Below are 26,756 nucleotides of genomic sequence, written 5' to 3'. Positions count from 1 at the left end.
GTTACTACATGGATTAAGGTTTGGTTAAGGGTTAGTACCTTGTTATTACCCGGTTATTGTAATAACTATAATAAGTACATAGTATGTACTTGGGGAAAAGGACTGTAAAATAAAGTGCTACCGACATTTTTCAAAAACATTTTGAACTTTAGTGTGTATCTGACAATGTATATATTTTAGGTGTAATGTGTGTTGGTTATATGTTCTCTTCTGCAGGACTGCGAGGACCCAAACCCTCTGATCCGTGCGCTGGCTGTGCGCACCATGGGGTGCATCCGAGTGGACAAGATCACAGAGTACCTGTGTGAACCTCTGCGGAAGTGTCTGAAAGATGAAGACCCCTACGTGAGGAAAACTGCTGCAGTTTGTGTCGCCAAGCTCCACGACATTAACGCCCAGCTGGTGGAAGACCAGGGCTTTCTGGACACCCTGAAAGACCTGATCTCTGACTCAAACCCCATGGTGAGACACAACTTTAGTATTTAAGATCTAAATGCTGGTTTGATATTGGCAATGTTTTTAAGAATAATCTCTGAACTAGGGCAAAAATTGTGTATTTGTACTGAACTAATTTACTTGCACATTCAATGGCTAAACACTAAGCTTTTAGTTGTCCATCATGGCGATAATGAAAATATTTTAATTAAAACACTGTTACGAAAATTAATGGTGACAAATAAAAACATGACTAAACCAATAGCACTGCTAGATTATCAACAATCCATCAATGTTTTTGAAAAAGAAACATCTAAAAGGAATAGCTGCATGAGGTGAAGCTGGAGAGTGAATGTACACCAGTAAACTGAAGCCCGTTCTATATGACACATATGAGATTAAACAGATATCCTAGACACACAGCATAAATGTAACATTACATCTTGTATCTACACAAAAGGCTGCAAATGCAAGTGAAGTTGAACAAAGTTATATGCTAGCCAGAAAGTGTTACTCCCATAATGGATACACTCTTCCCGTAACAATGCGCTGAAACACTGGCAACTGAAGCACAAACAATTCAAACATTCTAGAGTGTTCTTATAATAATTAGGGGTGTGCATGAATAGTTGAATATTCAAATATTCGATCTGTAATTATTATTCAAAGAATAAAAATACTATTCAAATTTTACTACGTTGCTTTGCTGACAGAACAGAAAACACAAATTGCTGTTAGAAACTTCGCTTAGCACACCGTTATCTTTGTGTTTCTGTGATGTCTGTCAGTTTTCTCACATGAGCGTGTGGATATTCTTTTTTTTTTTTTCTCAACATGAACATCTGAAACAATATAAACATTCTATACAATAATTGGTGCAGTCTGCTTTATTAGCATATTTTTTTTACACTCGCTCTGCTTGAGCTTAAATGCTTTTGTTCTGTTTTTTAGACATATTGTTTTTCAACTAAAAGAAAATCTTAAGATATAACATAAGCTTGTTATGTATATATTGCCTAATTGTAAGCTTGTTCATAAAATGTGACAACTTGATAAATAAAGAAACGTCTTTCTCGTTAAACATCATTTAAATAAGCGAATATTTGAATATTCGTATTTTTATGAGCCCAAATATTTGAATACAATATTTTTTGAAAAATCATCGTTTTCATGATCAATCGTCGCTGTCACAACCGAGTACTTTATCTCTCAGTCTCCATGGTATGTAATTACATGCTTTTGTTGTGCGAAACTCGAGACCATGCACACAGACTCCCACTGTATTGAGTTTAATGCCTTTGTTTTTTCCTCCATTAGGTGGTAGCAAATGCAGTAGCGGCTCTGTCCGAGATAGCAGAGTCTCATCCTAACAGCAACCTTCTGGACCTGAACCCTCAGACCATTAATAAGCTCCTGACAGCCCTTAATGAATGCACTGAGTGGGGCCAGATCTTCATCCTTGACTGTCTGGCCAACTACACGCCCCGTGATGACCGCGAGTCACAGAGGTCAGAGGGCAGTGTTATTTCATCACTCCCGTGTGGTGGACTTTAAATGGTTTCTCTAATGAAGTCTATATAATACATAGACACTAGCTTCACTAATAAAGCTGATCCAGTGTAGTGCTTGGTATTGTCATTGATTACCCAAACTGAATCTAATTGAATCAGTGTTCAGTCAGTGATCAGATTCGGTTAGGGATTTGGATTTTTCAAATGTAGATTGTAATTAATTGGAAAATCATTTTGTTAACCAGCCTTATTTCAGGCAACCGAAACTACCCAGCATGTATTTGCCCTTAAACATTTTAAGAAATTTGCTACAAATTTTAGTCTGCCGTGTTGAAGCATGTTTCTCACTCTCCTCCCACAGTATCTGTGAGCGTGTAACTCCACGTTTGTCCCACGCTAACTCTGCCGTGGTGCTGTCTGCTGTGAAGGTTCTGATGAAGTTCATGGAGATGCTTCCTAAAGATCTAGACTATTACGGCACTCTGCTAAAGAAACTTGCTCCACCTTTGGTCACGCTGCTCTCAGCTGAACCTGAACTGCAATATGTTGCCCTGAGGAACATTAACCTCATCGTACAGAAACGGTAGGTGCAAAGCTGAGGAAAATAAATGTATTTATACAAAGTGATGATGGTTTGGGGATTTTAAAAATGTAAATAAAATACAAATACATTTTATTTTATTTTATTATTTTTTGTCTTTTCATTTTTATTCCTACTACCAGCCCTGAAATCCTAAAACATGAGATGAAGGTTTTCTTTGTGAAATATAATGACCCGATCTACGTCAAGCTGGAGAAGCTGGATATCATGATCCGCCTTGCGTCTCAGGCCAACATTGCTCAGGTGAATGAAACACACACCCACACCCCTACACTTCCATAATGTGAAACATGATCTCTGCCTAATCCTTTATGTTCATACATTATTCTATTACACCACCCAAATACAGTGGAGACCAAAAGTCTGACACTACTAGCGTAAATACTGCTGTTTTGCATTTTTCTAATTTAATACTTAAAAAAAAAAAAAAAAAAAATACATATTAGATATTATCAGCACAACAATTTGAGTAAAAAGTGACCTGAAAAATCAACATAAATGTTAGAATGTCTTAGTATTTGGTTTGTCCCTCTTTTGCTTTAATGGCAGCAGAACTGAAACTGCATGAAATAAGTTTTTTTTTTTTTTTTTTTTCAATTTTATAGATTTCTTTTGAATGTAAAATGCATATTTGCGACCCTGGACCACAAAACCAGTCGCAAGGATATATTTGTAGCAGTAGCCAACAGTACATAGTATGGGTCCAAATTATCAGTTTTTCTTTTATGCCGAAAATCATTAGGATATTAAGTAAAGATCATGTTCCATGAAGATATTTTGTAAATTTTCTACTATAAATATATCAAAATTATTTTTGTGAGTGGATATGCATTGCAAAGGAGTTCATTTGCACAATTTTAAAGGTGATTTTCTTAATAATTAGATTTTTTTTGCACCCTCAGATTCCAGATATTTTCAAATATTGTCCTATCCTAACAAACCATACATCAATAGAAAGCTTATTTATTCAGCTTTCAGATGATGTATAAATCTCAATTTCAAAAAATTGACCCTTATGACTGGTTTTGTGGTCCAGGGTCACATTTTTATTCTGCCCAATTTTTGATGTCATGAAACTGTTTGTAAGATGAACAACTACATTTTTTATCAAGTACAATTAAAGAACCTTTTATAGTGTTAAAAAAAATTATATTTATTGAATGTAGAATCTGTATCTGACATGAAATAGCCCATGAAGCTGATATGGCAATAAACTACTACTACTTATTATGTTCTTCATAATTTTTATTTTTGTTGTTGTTGTTTTTAGTTTTTATTATTATTATTTTTAAATTCCTAAAACTTTTATTTCCAAACATTTTTTTCAATCCCATATGTCAACATCACTCACTTTTGGAGCTCAGTTTGATACATAAACATTTGGCATTTGTTCTTCTGAGAGTCTGTGCTAAATTTATGTGTGTTTGGGTTGTGTAGGTGCTGGCTGAGCTGAAGGAATATGCCACTGAAGTGGATGTAGACTTTGTGCGTAAAGCTGTACGAGCCATTGGCCGCTGCGCAATTAAAGTAGAGGTGAGCTGGCCTAACCCTGATTAGGATAGCATTGTTATTACCTTAATTAACACTGGCAATCTGGTGAGCGTTCATTTTAATTGTAAAGTTCACTGCTCCTAATAAAAGGATTCAACTTGATGTGAAACAAAAGCCAACTGCATAATTGGTTAACTGATTTCTGGATGATCCCATTTATGCAGATCAGCTGATCTCTCTTTCTGTCTCTCCTGTCTTCGTTACAGCAATCAGCAGAGCGTTGTGTCAGCACGCTGCTTGACCTCATTCAGACCAAGGTCAATTATGTGGTGCAGGAAGCCATTGTGGTCATCAAGGACATCTTCCGCAAGTACCCCAACAAGTAGGTTTCACTTATGTTTTTTGTGCAATTTCCCCTGTCCCTGACCCCTTTGCCAGTAAAGCTGTTTCTCTCCTTCTCTCTAAAAACTGCATCCTATTTCTGTTTGGCTGAGGTTCATTTTCCAGAGGTTCATTGTCCTGGCACAGCCTCTGTTCGGCTCTGCCTTTCATACTCAAATGTGTTGAAGAAAACATTTAATAAAGTTTCACTGAACCCAGCCTTCCCCCCCACTGTCATTTTGCTTTTTTTGCAGCTTCATTGTGGCTTTCTTCTTTATTGTGTTGTTAGGTACGAGAGTGTGATTGCCACCCTGTGTGAGAACCTGGACTCTCTGGATGAGCCTGAGGCCCGGGCAGCCATGATCTGGATTGTGGGAGAGTACGCAGAGAGGATTGACAACGCCGATGAGCTGCTGGAGAGCTTCCTGGAAGGCTTCCATGATGAGAGCACACAGGTGAAGTGCCTTTTAAAGTGCCCACTTACAACTTAACTGCTGTTTTTTTGTGCTGTATTAAGCAGACTTGTGTTATGCAAGCATTGTATTAATATTCCTCCATGAGCATAAAGAAAAACTGGCAGAGAAATGGGAAGACTTTTTACTTTGGTTTCAAAATTGGTGCTTAAAATTGCTGAAATTGTGGTATTATAAAAATCATACTCTAGTAAATACTGTAATGAACTTGCATGAACTTGTCTCTTGGGAGGTAGTGTTACAGGATTTGCCTCTGTGTTAATGTTTTTTCACGCTTCCCTTTCAGGTGCAGCTGCAGTTGCTGACAGCTATTGTGAAGTTGTTCTTGAAGAAACCCACTGAGACTCAGGAGCTTGTGCAACAAGTGCTCAGTCTCGCCACACAGGTGAGATATCCACACAGACGGTTATCAAAGCACACGTTTTAGTGAGAAAATGACACTGCACCTATTCTAGCTCACACCTTCAAGAGCATTCTCTGGAGGTGTTGCCATCCTTAGACTGCACATCTCAAAAGCAAGGCCGTTTGGCTTGCTGAATCACTCCAAAGAAAACGAGATATTCAAAGTTGTTACTCAACACCCTGACGTTTTAATTCTTTTTAACAAAATGCTGTAATTGCTTTTTGTAACCGCAGGCAGACAATAAGATGATAATTAAACCAGAAAACATGACTTCTGATTAGTAAACATGTCTCAAATGAATCTCAAGTGCACAGGAACCAAAAGATGATTATAAAACCATGAGGATTTAGGATAAGTGTCCTACTCCTGTGCCTCTGTTAGACTACATAATCTGCTTCGTATTAATATATTATATGCATGCATATGTACATAATTCTCACATTGCAATGTATACAGTAAAGCACTCTGATGGTCCCGAACAATTAGGGTTTAAGCTTTTGGGCCAGATATTTGAAACCCTTCATTAGATCAATTTATGACAGGTTCGTTTTAATTTAAACAATTTTTAATACTAGTAAGCCTTGCTTTCTTCCTCTGTGCCAGTTATAAATTGGATTGTTTATAAATCTCTGTAAATCTTCAGTGAAATTAAAAATTTTTGCATCATCAGAACAAGCTTTTCCTATTAATTAAGCCATCACATTACAGAATAATGGCTCCTACGATTTTTTTCAGTGTTAGAGAGTGCTGCATATCCATTCATTTTTAGATGGATGCAGCTCAAATGTGCTTGCTTGATGAGCAAGAACCAATTACGTTTGTTCTCGCACATCACGTTTGAGCTTCCTTGTGAACCAGAAAAATTAGTTTTGCCGCATCAAGCAAGCAAGCTTACATTAACCATATTTGAATATCAAAATGTGAATACAAATGTGAATTATATGTGATATACTGTATATGAGCCTAAAAAATCTATTCATCATGTATAGTATAAATCAATTTATCAATCAACTTTATCAGTAATCAGTTTGATGATCGATTCTTAAATTCCAAAAACTTAATTCCCCAAAAAAAATCTTTTTGTGTATGCTTGTTAATCTGTTTATGCTGTTTTCTGTTGATGTGTGACCAAAACTTCACTAAACATTATTTTATTTGAGCATGACTCAATCCAATAACCACAATAAGCTTTCTGCTTTGTTACTTTCGATATGAAACAAAACTTACAGAATTTGAAAGCTGGGATTTTATATCACAAAATTTAAACAATAAATACAGTTTTGATGCTCTGGTGTGACAAATCATTGTAGTCTCCTTTGTTCAAGTGACAGCCATCATATAATATTTCACCAACAAATTGGAGTTTGTATCAGAATCAAAACAGGATCTTGTGAGTCTGTGTCAGTTCCCAGCTTTAATATAAATGCCTTTTCAGTAGATTTGGATTAAACCGCACAATTCATATGGATTACTTTTACATTGTCTTTATGTACCTTTTGAAATTGCTTGGAATAGTTTAATGTTTGTGTGTAAAAGCTAAGGAGTATGTGCGTGATCTCATTAATATTCAGAGAAGCTGTGAGCTTGTGCTGTCAGACTGAGATCTGAGATTGAATCTTGTCATTATTAACTTTGAGGTTCAGTGCCACAGGCTGTACTCGCCGCCAGGGTCCTGTCAGAATACGAAATGTCCTCCTTTATCCCAGGTGCCATTTTATGGCCTCCAGATCTAATTCTCTCACCGCTGTTTTGCTCTGGGTGTTGCTGGCGCTCCACTTGATCTTATCACACAGGTGAATTGGTGCTCAGGAGTTCTGCATTATTTACATTAGACTGTCCTTCAGATGAGGTTTTGTTGGAAAGAACAGTCACCGGCAATGCTTCATTTTATCTTCCTTCATATATACTCTCACATCATAAATAGCATATGATTCCCCTTGGTATTCTATTGGTCAGTTTAACTTTCCCTGTATTTTGCTCGTTTTAACTTTGCAGGATTCTGATAACCCTGATCTGCGTGACCGTGGCTACATCTACTGGCGTCTGCTATCCACAGACCCTGTGGCAGCTAAAGAGGTTGTGCTGGCCGAGAAGCCTCTGATCTCAGAGGAGACGGACCTGATTGAGCCCACCCTGCTGGAGGAGCTCATCTGCCACATTGGTACTCTGGCCTCAGTCTACCACAAACCCCCAAGCGCTTTTGTGGAGGGCAGCCGTGGCGTACAGCATAGGAGACTTCCTCCTCGTGCTGGCTCGTGAGTCACTGATTTGTTTATATACTTTTCCAGTATTATTTTATGTATAGAAAGTATAAAGATGTTTATATATTTATTAATAACAATTATTATAATTAAATGTTGTGGCTATTTAGGTTTAATTTATATTTATTTGAGTTTTAGTTTTCGCTTTTATTTATTTCCAGTTAATAATTTTATCTTATATTTTACATATTTTATTTTTTAAAATGTGTTTTAATGCATTTTATCTTAATGTTTTTTTTTTTGTTTTTTGTTTTTTTGATAATTTCTTTCTCTCTCTTAGTGGCGAGAGTGCAGAGAGCCCTGATGTTGGCCAGTCTGGACCTTCTGAAGCTCCACCCGCTGTCATTCCATCACAAGGTGATCTCCTAGGTGACCTGCTGAACCTGGATCTGGCCCCGCCCACTGCCACAGTCCCTCCAGTGCAGCCCTCAATGCAGATGGGAGCCATGGACCTACTGGGAGGAGGTCTGGATAGTCTGGTATGTTTATCTCCCACCATCTCTCGCTTTGCTCCAAACATAATCACCCCTTTATGGTGAAATTAGATTAATTAAGAGGAAAAACAGAGCAATTACTAGAATGAATATGCCCATCTGTTCCTTTAACAGTCTGTGTGTGCGTATACATAAGCATGCAGGCTTTCGGTAACGTGTTTGTCAGTTGTTCAGCTCGCACGTGTTGTAGGACATTTATTTTAAGTTGCTGCTGACGGATTCCAGAGCTACTTTACTAAGTCGAGATCATCCAAGTGGATTCTGATCCCAGATCAGCCCCCTTATCCTTAAACACGCATCCAAAGTCCCTTAACCAGTGTAATTGTGTCTGTTGAGAAATCACAGATGGTCTTGTATAATTAGAGTTAACTTTCCTTGCCTGTATTTCCCCTCCAGTCTTCTCTTTCTCTTTTTGACTTTCTCTCTCTCTTTTTTTTGTTGTTCCCTTCTCTTTTATCCTTATGCTACACTTGCAGATGGGCGATGAATCAGATACGGTAATTAAACTAATTGAAAGAGGAAGCAGACACTTTCATATCATGCCATTTCATTAGTCTAATTTGGGGATCTGTATTAGCTTGGGTAACCAATGTACTCTTCACACCAACAGAGGGCTGCTTCAGCTAATTCAGTTTACCAAAAACATTTACAGCCCTAGCAATGTGCTGCCAACATTAGTAAAATATCTCCTAGATGTCTGTGAATTGTTTGTGTTGTCATCACACACCTTGTATGAAAAATCTTGGACTTGATGCAACCACATTTTTTCTTTTCTATGAGTTATTTTAAAAGTTTTAATAACTGTAAAATTCATGAGTGTTTATAGAGTTATATAAATCCCCAGCATCATTCCCCTTATTTCTTCTGCTTTAATCCATTGGAAACGTTTCATCCATTTCTCACTCCTCTATCAGCCGGGTGTTTCCCACAGGACAGAGGTGCAGTCTCCTCAGCCATCTTCTGATTATAGTGAGAGAGAGGTCTGTGTGGGTGTTCTCACCCTTCGAGTTCATACTTAAAAAGTTTCTCTGTACTGATCTTAGTCTAGTCCCTGTTTCCCAACTTAAAGTAGTCTCAGATCAGTATGAAGGAACCCTAAGAGCACCTTTCCTCTTATTTTATTTCAGTGTTTGAGGGTTGTAGTGGTAGTTTTAGTAACACACAAGTAGGCACTTCTTATGCAAAATGTTACACATGTTGAAAGTAGGGGTGGGCGATATGACCAAAATCTGATTTCAATATATATATATATATATATATAAGGGTGGGCGATATGACCAAAATCTGATTTCAAAATAAATATATATATATATATATATATATATATATATATATATATATATATATATATATATATATATATATATATATATATATAATAAAACAAATAGACAAATACAATAAATTAATGACAGCAACAGTGCTTTAAGTTTTTCAGGTACAGTAGGTCTATATAACAGTAGCATTCAAATAAGGAAAACTACAGAAATTGAATAATCAAATGTAAAATAAAACATTGCATAGTCTTCGCTGTATGAATGAAATATGGACTGATTCTTATTAAAGCTACAGAAGTTGCTCAGTCAAGAGCAGTGATTTTTTTTTATTTATTTTTTTTATTCTTTTCTATGTTTGAGGGCATAGACAGCAGCAGGTATATTAGGTTGCTGTCACTTTAAGGCTTAAGTCAAGTCATCTTCATTTATATAGTGCTTTTTACAATACAGATTGTTTCAAAGTAGCTTCACAGTGATAATAGGAAAATGAATGGACAGAGATTGTTTTGGCTTTACAGCAGCTATAGGAAAAAGTTATTATCGAGCTAAAGTAAGTTTTTGATTGAATCATTTCCGTTGTAAAAATTGTTATTTATTAACTTAGAGGCCGCTTAAATGCCACCTTTTTAACTGAAAACAGAAGACTTTTAATGCGTTCTTGCTGTTCATTTACGTGTTTAGTCTATAGGTATGTGTGTTTGAATGTGTATGTGTGCAGACGCTTAGTCTTTTTTACAAAGTGACATTGCCAAACTACTTGTCTGTCCTGCATAATACAGAATTATTATTAGTCGTTTCCGCAGATCCATGCGAAATGGAATCATTTTGATAACGTTTTATCTATATACAGGGAAAGGAAAGGGAAGGGAATATACTTAATAAGCAAATCCAGTATATTGACAAACATCCAAATTCTTTCCCAACTGTTTACGTTTACTTAATACATAAACGACTGTGTTTACATGGATACTCGCCAAGACGGGCATTTTGACAATTTTGTGTGTATTTGGCCATTCAAGTACAATAAGCCACGAAAAAGAATGCGACTGACAGACCGCTTTGGGTGAGTAATTTTTCATGGCTTATTGCACTTAATAGCTTTTTTTTAACATAATGCACGTCACATGCTTTTTTTCATCCTTGCATGCTGCTTTATCATTCTTATGTGTCAAACTTTAAGCAGTCCTTATGCAGATGTATTTGCATACTGCAATATAAACAGTATAACAAAATTGTTCACAACGCCGCCTCAATATAATCCTATCGCCCAGCCCTAATTGAGAGTAGTTTAATGAGTCGGTCATTAGAATGTAAAAAGAGTACAGAAACTCTCTCACAATTTCCTTAGCAACTCACTGACTTCAACCCACTGAGCTAGTTCCCCCTTCATCAGCCTCTGCATAATTATCACCATCTTTCCTGCCCACTTACTCTGACTTTTTTCCTCTCTCTGTTTCCAGCTGGGAGGAGACATCGGCGGAAGTCCTTCGGTAAGTCAGACAAAGAGTTTTAGCAAAGTTCACCCAGACTTTGATGAATGTGCTTCATCCGAGGAGTATTAGCATTAACAGAGGGGTTTGCCTTCATTAATCAAAGAGCTGCTAAATTCCTCCTCCATGTCTTTTATCTTAGTTAATTTCTCTGCTTGTCTCTTTCCTGACGATCTTGTAACATTCTAGAAAAGTTGTAATAGGGTGTAATACTTGTGTCCCTTTGCTCAGATGGGTGCCGGTCTGGGGGCGGCCCCAGCAGCCATGCCTGCTGCTCTCGGCGGTGCTCCTGCTATTGGAGGTGGATTGGGTGACCTTTTTGACCTTGGTGGGGGTGTTGGCATGCCAACAGGATCCTACGTTCCTCCTAAAACTGTAAGTATAGAATGAATCAATATTCTCAGACTTCAACAGTCTTTTATAAGCTTTTCCCCGCTTTAAGTCAATTTGTAATGCGGCAGCATTTCCTGGACTTTTGGGGGCGTACACACAAAACGTGCTGTGGTGATCAATAAAAGATTGACATATTCCAACAGAATACAGATCATATTTTTTTAATCTTGGAAAAAAAAAAAATTGGCTTAAAAATGCAACTCTCATGGAGACGCTTAAAAAAAAAAAAACAGCAAGGTGCAATGCAGTGGCCAAAAATATCCATCTGATGCATATGTACACAGATAATGAGACAAACAAAAGCACAGACATCCTGTGTGTGCCTCTTTCTTTCCCCCACACTCTTAACCTGTTTATCTGTGGGTTCAGCTGTGGTTACCGGCAATGAAGGCTAAAGGGCTCGAGATTTCTGGGACATTTGCCCGGCGCGGTGGGATCATTCAGATGGATTTGTCTCTCACCAACAAAGCCATGAGCGTTATGACTGACTTCGCCATTCAGTTCAACAGGAACAGGTGAGTCCAGTGGCAGAACAGGAGTCTGTGGGATGGAGATGGAGGTCTCTTCAAGGTTTTGCTTTTCTCTCTGCAGTATCTTGTGTGTTTCCTATTCAGTTTGGAGACCTGCCTGGAAAACATTGTTCATTTATACTGTTTGTCAGTGAGATCATTCAAGGACATGCTGATATTCTAAAGAGACTTTAATTTGTTTTTACATCGATTGAGGACGTCTGTCTAGAAAATTACTACTTGTTTAGTAAAACCTGAATGTAGAATATTGTAATATATTCTACATTGATCTTTAGAATATTTCTCACTGCCACAATGCTAGGCTGTTTTGAGTGGTTGACATGGTGTTGCTATTCAGTTGCTAAGATGACTGGGTGGTTGATTACTTGCCCAAGTTGAAAGCATACACCACTAAGTCTCTGATATTCCTTGAAGGGCCCTCTGTCAGTGTACATCTTTTAAACATTTGTTACATCTTTTAACTTCTTCCTCAATCTGTAAGGTTTTTTTTGTATTTGAAACAAATTTATAGATTGTGGAAGATAAAACAGAATTTTTCCTAACTGATGATGCTTCTTTCTCATAACTAAAATAAGAGGGAGAGAGATTATCCTTCTGCTCATAAAACATTCACTTCTAGGTTTAAGAGATATAACAAGTTTAGATGGAAAGGATCTAAAGCTAACTAGCTGAAGACCGTAGCTATACCAATTGATAGACACGGTACTTCCAGCACAGCACTACAAGAACCCATAATTATCACAATAGATAATGCTTTACAATGAACTCTCACTTATATTAGGCTTACCGTAGTGAGTCAGGGTAAGACAAACACGTTTTGGAAGAAGGATTAATGATGTATTAATAGTTTTACAAAAAAACATTACATAATGTACCCTTCACTGTGTTTCTCTGTTTTTCTCTAGTTTTGGTCTGGCCCCTGCTGGCCCTCTGCAGGTTCTGACTCCTCTGAGCCCCAATCAAACCATTGATGTCAGTCTGCCTCTCAGCACAAGTGGCCCCGTCATGAAAATGGAACCACTCAACAATCTGCAGGTAATATTTCCACTGCATTTCTGAAGCATCATACTTTACACACAGTATGAAATGAGTGTTGTGCCGTTATGCATTTCAAGAAATAAAGCAATAAAGCAAGCCCCCAGGGAGCATTATTAGCAGAGGCTGCAGCCCAAAAAAGTGTGGGTGGTTACAGTGGGATGCAACTGCTCAGAAGAGATTCCATTTAAAAAAAAATCATCATCAGTGGTTCTCTTTAGCTTCTTGCTGTCTCTCATTGTCTTTGTATGCCTTTCTCCCTTCATTCATGTCCATTTCGGTCCTCCATCGATCAGGGTTGTAGGTCTGCAGCGGTACAGCAATAGATCTGAATTAGCTGCACCTTATTATCTCTCTCAGTGGAGTCATTCACATTGCTCTCCAGTGACTGCATTTGGGGAATAAACCACAAAGCCCACAGACTAGAAGGCAGCGACATATGCATTGTGGAACAGAGCGATCCCTAATTGGTTGTAATTAAACAGAGGGAGAAAATTGTGTTGAGCTTTGGGGACTGTTTTGGATGAATGAAGCAAATGCAAAATATAGGAAAGAGGGTTTCTCTCTCTTTCTCTTTCTCTTTCTTTCTCTCTCTCTCTCTCTAAGCTCCAAAAAAAAAGATTACAAGAAGATAGTGTTTTAATCTTAAGATTTTATAGAGCACCTCAGGGTTCATCTAATTCCTTTTTCAGATTAAATGCATGTTTTGAGATTTCCTGGAGAGAGATCAGGTAGTGTCATGTTCAGAATGCACATTTTAGATTGGTATTAAATGGTTAATCATAAATGCATCTATTTCACTTTCCGCTCTGTGCTTATCACTGAAGTCATCATCAGCAGGGGTTTTAGTGTCTGAGAGAGCTGTGTGCTAATAATTATGGGATTTGTCACTGAATCACAGGAGGCAACATGAATTTTGAAAAGGACTGATGTAACAATAATAATATATCTGAATATCAGTCAGCTCTCAGCTCAGCACGTTCTGTTTCATCTGGATGTGCTTTGGCTTAGCATGCATTTCCAATCTTTGTATGCATGGATTACAACGGCTGATACTTCCAGTCCCAGAGAGGCTTGTGGCATTATTAATTTCACATGTGGCTGCCGATAATAGATCAGTTATTTACTTCAGTGGCATCACAGGAAGTGAATGTTACTTAAAGACTGATTGAAAGACTTTTTTCCCTTTAGCTTGACTCATTGTCATTATTTACAAGGCCAATAATGCTGTAGATAAATCTGAACAAAAGAGAAACAGATTCTAATACTTTAGTTCAACTCCTGACAATTACACACAATGTAATTAAAATTTGGATTGATCTCTGATTTCACATTACTTAGTGCATTGTCTGTCTTTATATTATTTTACCTGATAGTGCTATATAGTATTTTAACTGCAGTTAGTGAGTACAAGTGAGGGAGGAACAAAGCCTGTGTGTGCAGCTCAGAGCGGTTTGGCTGGATGAATTATTCAGAGGTGGAGTGTAGCAGGTATGGATGTCTAGTACGTGGGACTGCCTGTCCCTCTCCAGGGCGGTGTAGTCTGTATTCTAAAGGATGCTGTGCACCTGCTGTCAGCTTTTACAAAGCTCCCCTGGGCACCTTTCAATCCCTCATGCTCTCAAAAGATTTACAGCCATAATCAGATGAAAATTTGGTGGGTTGAGTTTTTTCTTCAGCTGCAATTATACAAAAATGGAAACACTGAAAGTAATGATTGTTTTTATATATATATATATATATATATATATATATATATATATATAAATTTTTTTTTTTTTTTTTTTTTTTTTTTTTGACTGACTTTGTGGCCTCTTTCTTTTATTTCTTAATTTTAAAATTCATGGTCACAAAAAACTAATAATTGCTATAATTGCTTTTTTTTTTTTTGTGGAAGAAACCTTGATTTTTCACATTCATACAATAAAAATAATGGTAACACTTCAGTATAGGGAACACATATTCACTATTAACTACAACTTTGCCTCAATTAACTCCTTAACGCATTTAAATTTAGGTATTGGGTAGGATTAAGGGATGCAGAATAAGGCATTAATATGTGTTTTATAAGTACTAATAAACAACCAATATACTAGTAATATGCATGCTAATAAGCAGCTAGTTAAAAGTGAGAACTGAACTTAACTTAAAATAACTTAAAATAAAGTGTTACCAAAATAATATAGACGGTAAAAAGAATATATTTCTAATTTACTAGGACAGGTGTTTTTGAATCTGATTATCCAAGACAGATTCACTCACTCACTGTTTTCTTGACCTGTCAGTGGACATCTTCCATCCTCTTAGTGAGGTGCTGCCTCTGAGGCATTCGTGCATGTTTGAAGTTCACAAACTGGCGTGCAAACATGAACTCCACACACAGGAGCTGAACCCAACCTTTGCGAAGCCACAGAGGGACTTAAACAAAAGAATGAAGAGAGATAGAAGCAAAATGTCAAAGAAAGAGATGATCAAAGGACCTACTATTCTGTGTTGTGTGTGTTTGTGTCATTCTTTGAAAACCCTGGAGAAAGAGAGGCCTATTTATTGTGGCAGAAATTATGGACGTGTCCTGTCTGCTCTTAACAGGGTTTGAGAGCCTTGTCTACAGCCATAGTGTGTCTTAAATCACACTCGTAATGTGTTTCTCTCTCTCTCTCTTTGTCGGTGTTCCAGGTAGCTGTGAAGAATAACATTGACGTGTTCTACTTCAGCTGCCAGTATCCCCTCAGCCTGCTCTTTGTAGAGGACGGAAAGATGGGTGAGTGTGTGTGTGTTCTTGCACCTTTAATGACTGCTTGCGTCCTCTTAGACATTAGCAGGAGTGCTTCAGGTGGTTGTAACGTCAATCCTTCAATCTTTTTTTTTTTTTTTTTTTTTTTGAGTGCATTCGCCTTTGTTTGCGTTTGGGTATTGTTTTTAAGTTTTGGCTCTTAAGTCCATGAGAGTGTTAGCACATATGCCAGATCTGTGTCCAAACGAGTGTGTAAGAAAGGATGTTCGTGGTTATGTGGAGAAGTGTGTGAGTGTGAGAGAGTGATTTTGCATAGAAGACTTTCCCCAGGAGTCTTTTAAATGGAGTTCAGTCTCTGCAGGATATCACACAGATGCACAGTGGCTGTCTGAAAAATACTGCCTTTGCAGGCAGAATAAAGAGATAGGAAGGTATCAAGGCACAATCAAATATGGTTCAGATTACTCATATGGGCGTTTGGGCATGGCTCAAGTGGGGCACCATGCAAGGTTGGTAAAAACTCAAATATATATGGGTACTTTTTCCAAATTTCTATCAAGAAATATTTTCTTGGTCATCTCTAGATCTCTTTAGACATGATAATATGGTGCCTGAGAAGCCAGCCTGAAACCAGTCTCAAAAGTATCCTTTTATCTGGAAGCTTTCAGATTCCGACACATCCAAACTGCATTTATTTTATTTTTTTCATTTTCCTCTTTTTTTTCTTTCTTTTCACTGTTGTCCTCTTTCATGAACTCCTCTTGTCCTTCTGCTCCTCAGAACGTCAGGTGTTCCTGGCCACCTGGAAGGATATTCCAAATGACAATGAGGCACAGTTCCAAATCAAAGACATCCACCTCAACTCAGGTAACAGGAATAAATATGTGCCATGCATGAGTAAATTGGGTGAAGGCTGGGGAGGGAGATGGTAAGGAATGAAATGGAGGAAATGAAACAAATAATCAAAGATAGGATGAAAGGAAGAGCTCTACCCTTATCTGAGCTTTGTATTATTTTGACTGTCACACACTCTGTCTTTTAAATGAACACACTGTCCTGTTGGGGTCTGCCTCTGAAGAGCAGTGCCGATCCGGTGGCATGTATGGGCGTAATTAATTTGAGGCAGGTTTTTAGGGAATGATCCTCTTCCACATACCTGTTTGCATAAAATAATTGTGAATCATACAGGCATGAACGTGCAGATACTGTACACTTTCAGTGATATTCAGATATTGGGTGTCTTCAGTGCTCTTTTTAAATCTCTCCCTTTTTTGACACTCTCTCTCTTCAATCCATGTGGCTTGATTTTAAATATAGGTGTTTCCTGCATCATTATATATGAATCTACTGCCCACAGCAAAATATTTTTTATGTTAGCCCAGATTTGAGATTGCGATTTAAATGGAATGTGATGAGAAAGAATCTGAGGGGCTCAAAATAATATATAGACTGTAAAGAGACAACACAGCTTTTTTTGTGTCTCATTGGTTGCAAGTTTAGGGTCAGTGAGGTTTTTTAATAAATGAATACTTGTATTCAGAAAGGGCACATTAATTTGATCAAAAGTGACATTAAAAATGTTTGTAACATTACAAAAAATATTTCATATAAATGCTATTCTTTTGAACTTTCTATTAATCAAAATTCATCATGGTTTCTGCAAACATATTAAGCAGCACAACTGTTTTCAACATTGATAATAAGAAATGTTTTTTTGAGCACCAAATCAGCATATTACAATGATTTCTTACAGATCATATGACTGAAAACTGAAGTAATGGCTGTTGAAAATTCAGCTTTGCAATCACAGTTATAAATTACATTTTTTAAATATATTAAAATAGATCAGTTATTTTAAATTGTAATAATTTCATATTTTAAATTGTAAAACTGTTGCAGTCTTGGTGAGCATACGAGACTTGTTTCAAAAACATTAGAAAATCTTGAGATTGTTCTTTTTAGTGAATTGGTGAAACCAGGTATTGTTTATATTTGTGGTTATGGAGTTAACATCTCATTGTAGAGATTAATAATTTTCTATGAAAAAAAAGGCAACTCTGACATTGCACCTAAGTATGAAGAATGAGAATACAGCATAAAGCATGAGGTTAATTTTTATTTTTTGGACTATTAACTATTCCTTTAAATCTAATTACTGACTGGTTCATATGACAACGTGTAAGTAAAAATACACATTTGCAACAGAGTTGCCATAGAGACTCACTCAGGTTCATTTTGTCTTCAGAAAACATGCTATGTGTGTCTGTTTTGCTAATGAGTAACTTCTCTCTCCTCACAGACGCAGCCAGCAACAAGCTGCAAGGCAGTAATATCTTCACCATAGCCAAGAGAACAGTGGAGGGGCAGGACATGCTGTACCAGTCCATCAAACTCACCAATGGCATCTGGGTGCTGGCAGAAATGCGTGTGCAGACCGGAAACCCCAGCTACACGGTAAACGGAAACAAAGAGAGATGAAGGATGTTGTAGTGGCCTTTAAAAGCATGTGAAGAGACTAGCAAAGTACCACTCGAACACAAACACATACATAGATCGATAAAGACAAGAGGATGTGCTGGAGGAGACAGTAGCAATCGCATGTGAGAGAGTGTGCTGCACGGAATGACTCCCCTGTTACTTCCTAATGAGTCATGTGGGAGAATGATCTGTGTTTGTGTACGCGTGAGAGAGGAAAAGGGTCAGGGGGAAAGGACTGCTGGGAAGATCTTAAAAGCTACCAAGCTGCATGTCTAGATAGCATTTTTTGGCATTATAGATGCCTCAGTCGGGCTGCATGCTAGGTTGGAGACCCAGCCATTGCATTCAGAAAGTGTTTGGCGAATCCTGCATGGGTGAAGATAAGAAAAGAAGATTGTCAAGTAAAGATGTCAATCCTCCTGTCAGTCCTTCCTCCCTTTGGTTTTTTGGGATTTGCCATTATCTCTCAGCCCAATGTGGAGTGTATGTTTCTTCTCTCCCGCGTTCCCTTTCACATTTCCCACATGAATAATGCCTCAAGCTAAATTGTAGGGAACCAGTTCTTCTCTCTCAGATCTCAAGTGTACCTAGAATTGTGTACACCATCATGCTTCATTCCCAGTAGCAGAATATGCATCCACCTGAGAGAATTTAATTATTAATATATTATACATTTACTTATTTTGCCTCAGAGTTCATTAGCAAGTGCACCCTTTTCATCATGCACATTTATTTTATTATTTCATCAGGATGTGCACTTTTCATGAATAGCATACAAATTGGTGTGCCATTACTTTTCTCTATGTTCTTTGAAAAGGGAACCATCAGATATGTTACATAAAGTATTATCTAACATAAAATTAATCACATAAAATGCATCAAGCCCCCCACCAAGTGCTTAATTTAGGCTAAATCTGCACCATGTGCCCACGTATCCTCTCTCACATCTTGTTGTCTACATGTTATCATTTGTGGTGTTGGTTTTCCTGTTTGATTTTGTTGTATTTTTTTCTGTGTATGTTTGCTCATCTCTCCAACCACCTTTGATGATGACACCACAATGCAGGAAATGGAGGTTGGGTGTTTTTTTCCCCCAAAAAATCTTAACATCTATATCTTTTACACCTTGCTTCCTTTACATGAGCATGGCTCTTTCTTTTAGCTCCACAATCACCAGTAATACAGTAAAGTCCACAGAAACAAAGCAGCATGTCAGTAATAGTGAGGCATAATATTGGACATAACACTCATGTGACCTCATATAAGAGCAACTGTTTTGAATGATCAAGCAAACCACAGTATGAGGAAATCTATAGAAATTTTCATATATTTTTCCAGTCCTTTTGTCATAATAGAAAAGCATGGCATTATAGGAAGGCACAGAGATTGTGTACGTGGAATTGTTTGCCAGATTTCATTCCAAGAAAAAATCAAATTGAATAGCCTTCATCAAAGGAGTTGCTCTTCAATGGGAACCCGACTCATGGCATGTGCTTTTAATGTGCACAAGTCTCACTCTCCTACACACACCGGTATTTCCTGCAGCGCTTTTAAGCGGCAGCATTCCACCGCTGCTGAATCTTCACTACCACCACAAAGAAATTATGGTAACACTTTAGTATAGGGAACACATATTCACTTTTAACTATGACTTTTCCCTCAATATACTCCTAATTTACTGCTTATTAATAGTTAGTAAGTTTGTTGTTAAGTTTAGGTATTGGGTAGGATTAAGAATGTAGAATATGGTCATACAGAATAAGGCATTAATATGGGCTTAATAAGTACTAATAAACAGCCAATATTCTAGCAATATGCATGCTAATAAGCAACTAGTTAAATGACCCTAAAATAAAGTGATACCGAAATTATATTTTATCTGAGATATGGGCTGCCAGTCTGAATTAAATGTAATGGGATAAGACAGAGTATAATGCAAAATAACAGCAAGAAAAATGAGTTCTCATGTTTGCTCGCAAAAACAAATGTATGGCGTAACCAGTGTGGTGAGATTCTCGAGTAAATTACTCAACTTGCAAACATTCTAATGAATCTTTCATTGAATAAACTTGCTATATTCATTGTAAAATCTCACTCACGTATTTGAATTGCAAGATATTGACTGTACAAGAAGAGATTTCTGTAGGAAACACTCAAACACAACACATTTGTATGGGTCTGCTAATCTTCCATATCTCTCTCATCACATTCTAACACGGTCCATGAATCATGGTTGTTTTGTTCCTGGCCAATGTGGCACATAAACAATATTTATCTGAAAGGACAGAAAAATGTGGCCGTGTAGCTATACTGTGAACTCTTGTGTTTTTTAAATCAGTGTTTCCCAACCCTGTTCCTGGAAACACACCAACAAAAAATGTGTAGTGTTGGTGTGCCTTCAGGAACCAGGTTGGAAAACACTCTTCTAAATATCTAGCAATGTTTCCATTAGCTACAAAGCTCTACAATTTGTCACTGTTCTTGGTCCCTATGGCAACCAGGCGTCCAATGGCACGGCCCAGTTCCCCTTTACATGCGGAAAGCATCTGATGGCAGGGATCTGTTAAAGCATTCCTCCACAGACCTTCGTGCAGTACCCCGCTGCTTCCACTCTTCCTGTCATCCCACCATCTCATCTGTTTTCATCTGCGCTTTGATTACATTCTTCCCCATTGTTGCAACCTGCTGCTATATCTCCAAGTCTTCGAGTCACACCATCCACTATTCCTCCTTTCTGTGGTTCATGCCCACCACCCACCTGTGCAGTCTTTCTTTCTTTCTTTCTTTCTTTCTTTCTTTCTTTTTCTCTCACTTCATCTCTTGAGTCAAATTATAGAACAATGTAACTGTTAATAAAACGCCTCTGCATACAGGAAGCTGATGCCACAAAGCAAGTCGGCACTAGTGTCATCACTGTGTCTGTGTGCGCACCCACTACTTTTTGAGTGAAGCTAAGACAAAATCCTCCAAAATCTGGCAGAACTAATGGAAGCTTTAAGTGGAGTAGGCTGGGGTTTGATTGATAAGGAGATGCCCATTAATTCCTAGATGTACTCATTCAGCTAAATTATGTCTGTTTAAATCTTGCTTTTGATGTGTTGATCTCTAATGAGCACATTGATTTATTATTTTATATTTCCATTTACAGTATGTTGCATATTAATTTTATTATACTTTTGATAACACTTTACAATAAGGTTCATTTGTTAACAGTATTAACTAACACAAGCTAACAATGAGCAATACATTTGTTACTGTATTTGTTAATCTTTGTTATCGTTAGTTAATAAAAATACTGTTTGTTCATGTTAGTTCACAGTGCATTAACTAAAGTTAATTAAAGTTAAATTAACTCTTGATTTTATTATGTATTAGTAAATGTTGAAATTAACAAGATTAATAAATGCTGTAGAAGTGCAATTCATTATTAGTTCATGTTAACTAATGTTAACTAATGAACCTTATTTTAAAGTGTTAACATTCTTTTTAATAAATGTTTAATTTTATAAGATTGTTTTAAAAGAAATGAATTCAGATTCAAATGATTTATTTTATCCAGCAAGGATGCTTTAAATTGATTGGAAGTGACAGTAAAGACATTTGTCAGATTTCTGTAACACTTTTAAGCCTCGTTCAGACTGTCAGTCCAAATCCGATTATTTGTGTATCCGTTTGGAATCTGATCTAAAATTATTAATGTCCACATTGTGTATCACAACTGTTCAGATCCGATGTGTGTGTCTATGGCACTTTTTCGTTTTTCGGAATATCTGCATTGGTTTCTATGGCAATGATGTTGCGTTGGTAGGTATATGCCAAAAACAACAACAACCGCAGCATGAAGGGGTTTGCAATACAGATGTTGTCTTATTTACATCATGACAATGTGTAGCCACTGGCGCTGGACTAATGCGTTATGATGATGCAACGGCTGAAACATAGGAGGCTGGTATGAGCGGCTTTATTCCATGCTGTCATCTCCCCTGGTCTCAAAACATGTCTCAGTTATAGCGTATTGCTAATTTTTGCTCATCCGGCACTTTGCAACAACACAGCCTTGTTTCTGCAGTGACTTTCAGCATGTTTCCTATAACAACGTCTGACGTTTACATATTACGTTGCTTGAGAAAGTCACATAAACCACGTAAAATCCAATTAGAGCAGTCAGACTGAAACAGATTTCCAGAAATGCGATTTGAATAGGATTCCAAACCACATATGAATGTAGTTCGAAATGGATTTGTAAAAATCGCATTTCATGTGATTTTTGGCTGTTCAGACTTGCAAAATCTGATCGGATTTCAATCGGATATGCACAAAAATCAGATTTGGACTGACAGTCTGAACGAGGCTTTAGTGTCCTTGTTACACGTTACATGTAATTACTGTAGTAATAACTATGAATTAATTAGCATAATTACATGCAGTTTACCCTAATCCTAACCTTATAGTAAGTACATGTAGTTAATTATTGTTACTCCGTACTTAAATGTATAATTACACTGTAACATGGTCGCTGTTTGGATTTTATTAAGCAGATACTTAAGAGTCTATGGATGGATTATTGTTACAGTGATTATTATTTTTCTAGCATGTTATATGTTTGGCAACGGTTCTTTTAACCCTTAAAGATTGAGTGTGTAGCTTTTCATTTCTTAAACAACCATGTATTAAGATGTATCATGGCCATATTCCAGGATGATAATGTCAAGGTTCACCAGGGTTCAAATTGTGAAAGAATGGTTCTTGAGTATTTGCCTATTCAAATCCAAACAGCGACTTTTTTTTTTTTTTTTGGCCAGGTAGTGTATATTGTTGATCATATAAATGCAGCCTTTGTATTATAATATATATTTTTGTACATAGATATATATAATCAGTATACATTAAAACAACTGTGAAGTGTTTAGACAGATGTTAGAAATGTGTTGCATCGTGCTTGGCGGACACAGTGTTACGAGTCTCTAATGTAGTGTGTAGGGCACTGATTTCTTTTTTCTTTTTTGAGTAGTAGGAGCCTCACAATCACAAAAGCCCTGTGGAAAGCTGTGATCTCACAGAAGCCCAGAGAGAACTCTTGAGTTTGGGAGGGATAAATTGTGCCATTGATCTCTCCCGCACGCTCGTCTCTTTCCCTTTTGCACTTACGATGTCCAATTGCGCTGTACCCACAGGCTTTCTGATTATCCTCTGTATGATTGGTCTGCTGCAGCGCTCACTTGACAGAGGAAGCAGGTGTTGCAGTAGATGGAGGTCTCCACTTAGGCCGACCTCTCCAAGCACACTTGCTCCATTGACATTAGTCTGCATTTGTTTGTCTATTACTCTGTTAGTGCTATGTGAGATCCTTTTATGAGGAATGGCTTTTTAGGTGTCTCTTACCAAGTAAACACAGCTTGCTTATGAATTTGCTACAGGTGGTTTTAGGTTTAAGAGAGGTGGAGTACTGATGTGCTTTCAGACTTGAAACTAACGTCTCAAGTTCACTTTTTCTTCAGCTAGTAATAAGGCAAAATTGGAAGTGTTGGTTGTAAAATTGAAATTTGTTTTGGTCTTCTACATGGCAATGTTTGTAATTTTGTGTTTGTGTAGTGGCGCTTGGCAAATTGAAAGAGATTTATGTTGTATTAGTGTGTTGACAGGCTTTCAGCATTACTAGTGTTTTCTTCTTTCTTTCACCTTCTTTTTCTTCTCTTTGAAATGTATTTTCCTAGCATGCACTCAAATCTTCATATCTTAACCTTTTTACAACATGTTTGATATTTGCTTGTGTCTTTCATTTATTCTGATCTCTCCATTTTTTTTCTTTTTCTTTTTTTTCCCCCTCAGCTGTCGATAAAGTGCAGAGCGCCAGAGGTCTCTCAGTTTGTGTACCAGTGCTATGAGTTGGTGCTGAAGAACTGAAATGGAGGGAACCAAGAGGAAACTGCAGGTCCTGGGCATCGTTTGGGTGACTGAAACCCAAAATTTGATTGGACCAGTCAGAGAAAGAACCCCCACTGTCTTGCATTTCCCTCAGACTGTGCTGTCAGCATTGACTGAATCCCAAGGAATTTTTCTTCATTATTTTGTCCATTCCCAACGCCCTTCTTTATCCCTCCTGTTTCCATCCTTTAGTCGCAAAATATCTCTCTTCTAAAATGCGACACACAAAATATAAAGATACCATCTTTATTCCACATGTGCAGGTGTTCTTTTCAGCAAATTTCATTGCCTGTACTACATGATGTGTATCCTGGCTCATGAAGGGCAGACATCATGTGCAGAAGATCTCTAGAGTTTTAGAGCAGCCTGTATTCGTCATCCATCCAGTGGTGGGAAGGGTATGTTTACTACAGTTGAGAGAAACCTTTCAACACTGCTGTTTTTAATTTAGTCTTCATAATCATACGATGGGTCACTTGGTTTGTATTCACAAACATACTGTTGAGTGAGTCATTGAGGTTCAAATTTTGATGTATTTATTTTCTTCTATTTTAGTAAAGCTCCTCCCCATCTTTCCTTAGTAATTTAAGTCTGTCACAATTTCTTTTAAGGGAATGCTGTGTTTATCCAGAAGCACTACACAAATGCTGAGTAAACTTTTTTTTTTTTTTTTTTTGTCTTCAGATTTTCTGTATTTGGGGACTAAGATTGCAGTCAATTTTTGTTATTAAGATGGGTTTATTTTTAATTAATACAATCTTTTGTGTTCTTTGTAACAGTTTTGTGTGTGTGAGTTGGAGATTTAACATTCTGCATGTTCTGTTCCCTCTTCTGGCAATCTTCCCTGTCCTTTCTCATTCCCCCGTTTGTGTCTGTGTACATGCCCACATATTCAGGGGGTTGTCAATTTAGTGTGTGTGTGTGTGTGTGTGTGTGTTTTGTTGCAAGCAAAATAAACTGCTAAATCTGCGAGGGAGGCTTGACTCCTAAGATCATCCTACATAAAATGATTACTTTACGGTAAGAATATCTCTAATATCACACTGAACGCAATGCATCTGATGTCGCCTGCTTTGCAAAGCAACTTGTTTCTTCTCTTTCTTTATGGAACAGGGAGTTGTGGTTAAACCTCTACACTCATGTGACTGTTTAATTTTGTTTTTAAAACCATGTTGGCAGGGTGGACGGACGTCAAGCTTAATGTAAAACACATACCACCAGACGAAACATTGCTGATCTGACACGCATAATGCTGTGTGCGTAAACTTAAAGTTCCCAAATAATTGATTTTTTTTTTTTTTTTAAATCATAATTTGTTGATTCTTTATGTATGTGTGTTTTATTCTGTAGGTTTAGTCATAGGGTTACTACAAGGAGATGTCCAGCAAAGAAATCTGCTTTACTTTTTGTTGTTTTCTGTCATGAATGCATCATCTGTTATGGAAATTAAAAAAGTATATTATCCATTGATTTAAAGTGTAATTATTCCAGCCTGGTTTTAAGATTAAAAAGAAAAAGTGAATTAAATATGGCCATTTTTCCAACTCTTAAACCTTAAATTGGCCAAAAATCCTTCAGACATGTGTAATCTCTTAGTGAATTTATGCAATTATTTGGTAACAGCAGCTTCTTCAGTTATAGCCCTAATATTGATTTATTCATCAATAATCTTAGGCAATATGATTCAAATAGGCAAAATAGTCATCATGCTGCATTTAAGCTAGACTTCAAAATATCACCTTTTTATATATTCAGGGAAAATGTAGAAGTAAATGTGAAATCCTGGGGGGACCGAGCTGAACCTGTATCTCATCTAATGACATTTTAACCAGTGACGTTAGTAGGCGGAGATTAAAAAAATGTTTCAGGAAATGTCATTTATTATGGGTTGCATGCATGTATCATCTAGTCATTCTCTAAAACAACTCCATAGTTGGTAATTACTCATAATTGGTTATAGTGTAGTGTAGTTCTGTAGTGCTTAAGCAATATTTCTGTTATGTTTTTTTCCCTGTTCTGTTCTGTTTAGAATCTACGATGGCATGAACATAACCCCTTTTCATTCAGTCTGATTTGAACTCTTCTTAAACTCATGTTTAAGCACAATTTCCTCTTTGGTGTGTTGACTAGTCTGTGGTGATGAAATTGCAGTGTGATGCAGTCATATTAAAAGAACTGGGGGCCTCATGTGTATCCAACCATATAATTCAGTAGAAGTGCAATCATAAGCCAACCCTGAAGCTCAATTTTAAGCTGTTGGCAAGCAAGCACTCTAAGCAAGGAAGACAGGATGTTTTGGAATGTTATCTATTGCTTAAATGAACTCAGCCTCTAGCCTGGCAATTGAACGCTGTATTTATATGTAATAGCATTCATGACTTAAGTTAAATTGGTATTTTACTGTAGCATTGTGTGCAAATTGACAATTTGAGAACTGCTCCCTCTAATTTCAATGGATCTGCCTTCTATGTTTAGTGATGGTCTGACGCCCTGACAGAAAGGGAAAAACATCATTAAAATGTGGACTGAGAGGACAAAAACCCAGAGAAATTAATCTTTTGTGTGTGTGTGTGTGAATCAAATTGGACTAATGGGTGAATGTATTCCAGTTAGTAATCCAAATATCATCAGATTAGATTACGGCCCATGCTATTTTGATACTCAACTCAGGACTTCTATTACCCAAATGCGTGGAGAAATTAAGAGGTCCTCATCCGGACAGATGACAAAGTCAAAGTTAATCACACACCTTTATGTACTAGCTGTTTTGTGTCTGTTCCAGCATTTTCTCTTACGAACGGAAGTGGAGTTGTGTGATGCTATTTTGAGATGCGGTTTTTGAAA

General features: G+C 37.2%; 1 protein-coding gene across 5 annotated transcripts in view; it reads left to right on the top strand.

Moving 5' to 3' along the window:
* Positions 1-25,382, top strand: part of ap1b1 (adaptor related protein complex 1 subunit beta 1) — a 30,296-nt gene extending 4,914 nt beyond the window's left edge. For 4 of the 5 annotated variants that reach the window (XM_051893548.1, XM_051893549.1, XM_051893546.1 and 1 more), the window contains exons 5-23: positions 217-462; positions 1,753-1,943; positions 2,308-2,529; positions 2,670-2,790; positions 3,985-4,080; positions 4,305-4,420; positions 4,709-4,874; positions 5,179-5,277; positions 7,291-7,550; positions 7,837-8,035; positions 8,527-8,547; positions 10,788-10,817; positions 11,049-11,192; positions 11,580-11,725; positions 12,646-12,775; positions 15,452-15,536; positions 16,290-16,376; positions 17,809-17,963; positions 23,817-25,382. In XM_051893548.1, the coding sequence (XP_051749508.1) occupies positions 217-462; positions 1,753-1,943; positions 2,308-2,529; positions 2,670-2,790; positions 3,985-4,080; positions 4,305-4,420; positions 4,709-4,874; positions 5,179-5,277; positions 7,291-7,550; positions 7,837-8,035; positions 8,527-8,547; positions 10,788-10,817; positions 11,049-11,192; positions 11,580-11,725; positions 12,646-12,775; positions 15,452-15,536; positions 16,290-16,376; positions 17,809-17,963; positions 23,817-23,891 (2,589 nt within the window). In that variant the 3' untranslated portion in view covers positions 23,892-25,382. The remainder of the gene's footprint in view (positions 1-216; positions 463-1,752; positions 1,944-2,307; positions 2,530-2,669; positions 2,791-3,984; positions 4,081-4,304; positions 4,421-4,708; positions 4,875-5,178; positions 5,278-7,290; positions 7,551-7,836; positions 8,036-8,526; positions 8,548-10,787; positions 10,818-11,048; positions 11,193-11,579; positions 11,726-12,645; positions 12,776-15,451; positions 15,537-16,289; positions 16,377-17,808; positions 17,964-23,816) is intronic. The other variant, XM_051893547.1, reaches the window with a different exon arrangement.
* Positions 25,383-26,756: the final 1,374 nt, after the last annotated feature.

Source organism: Ctenopharyngodon idella, chromosome 5 (genome assembly GCF_019924925.1).
Source record: "Ctenopharyngodon idella isolate HZGC_01 chromosome 5, HZGC01, whole genome shotgun sequence".
NCBI lineage: Eukaryota > Metazoa > Chordata > Actinopteri > Cypriniformes > Xenocyprididae > Ctenopharyngodon > Ctenopharyngodon idella.
The sequence above is the reverse complement of the archived record's forward strand: the minus strand, read 5'-3'. Positions and strand labels throughout refer to the sequence as shown.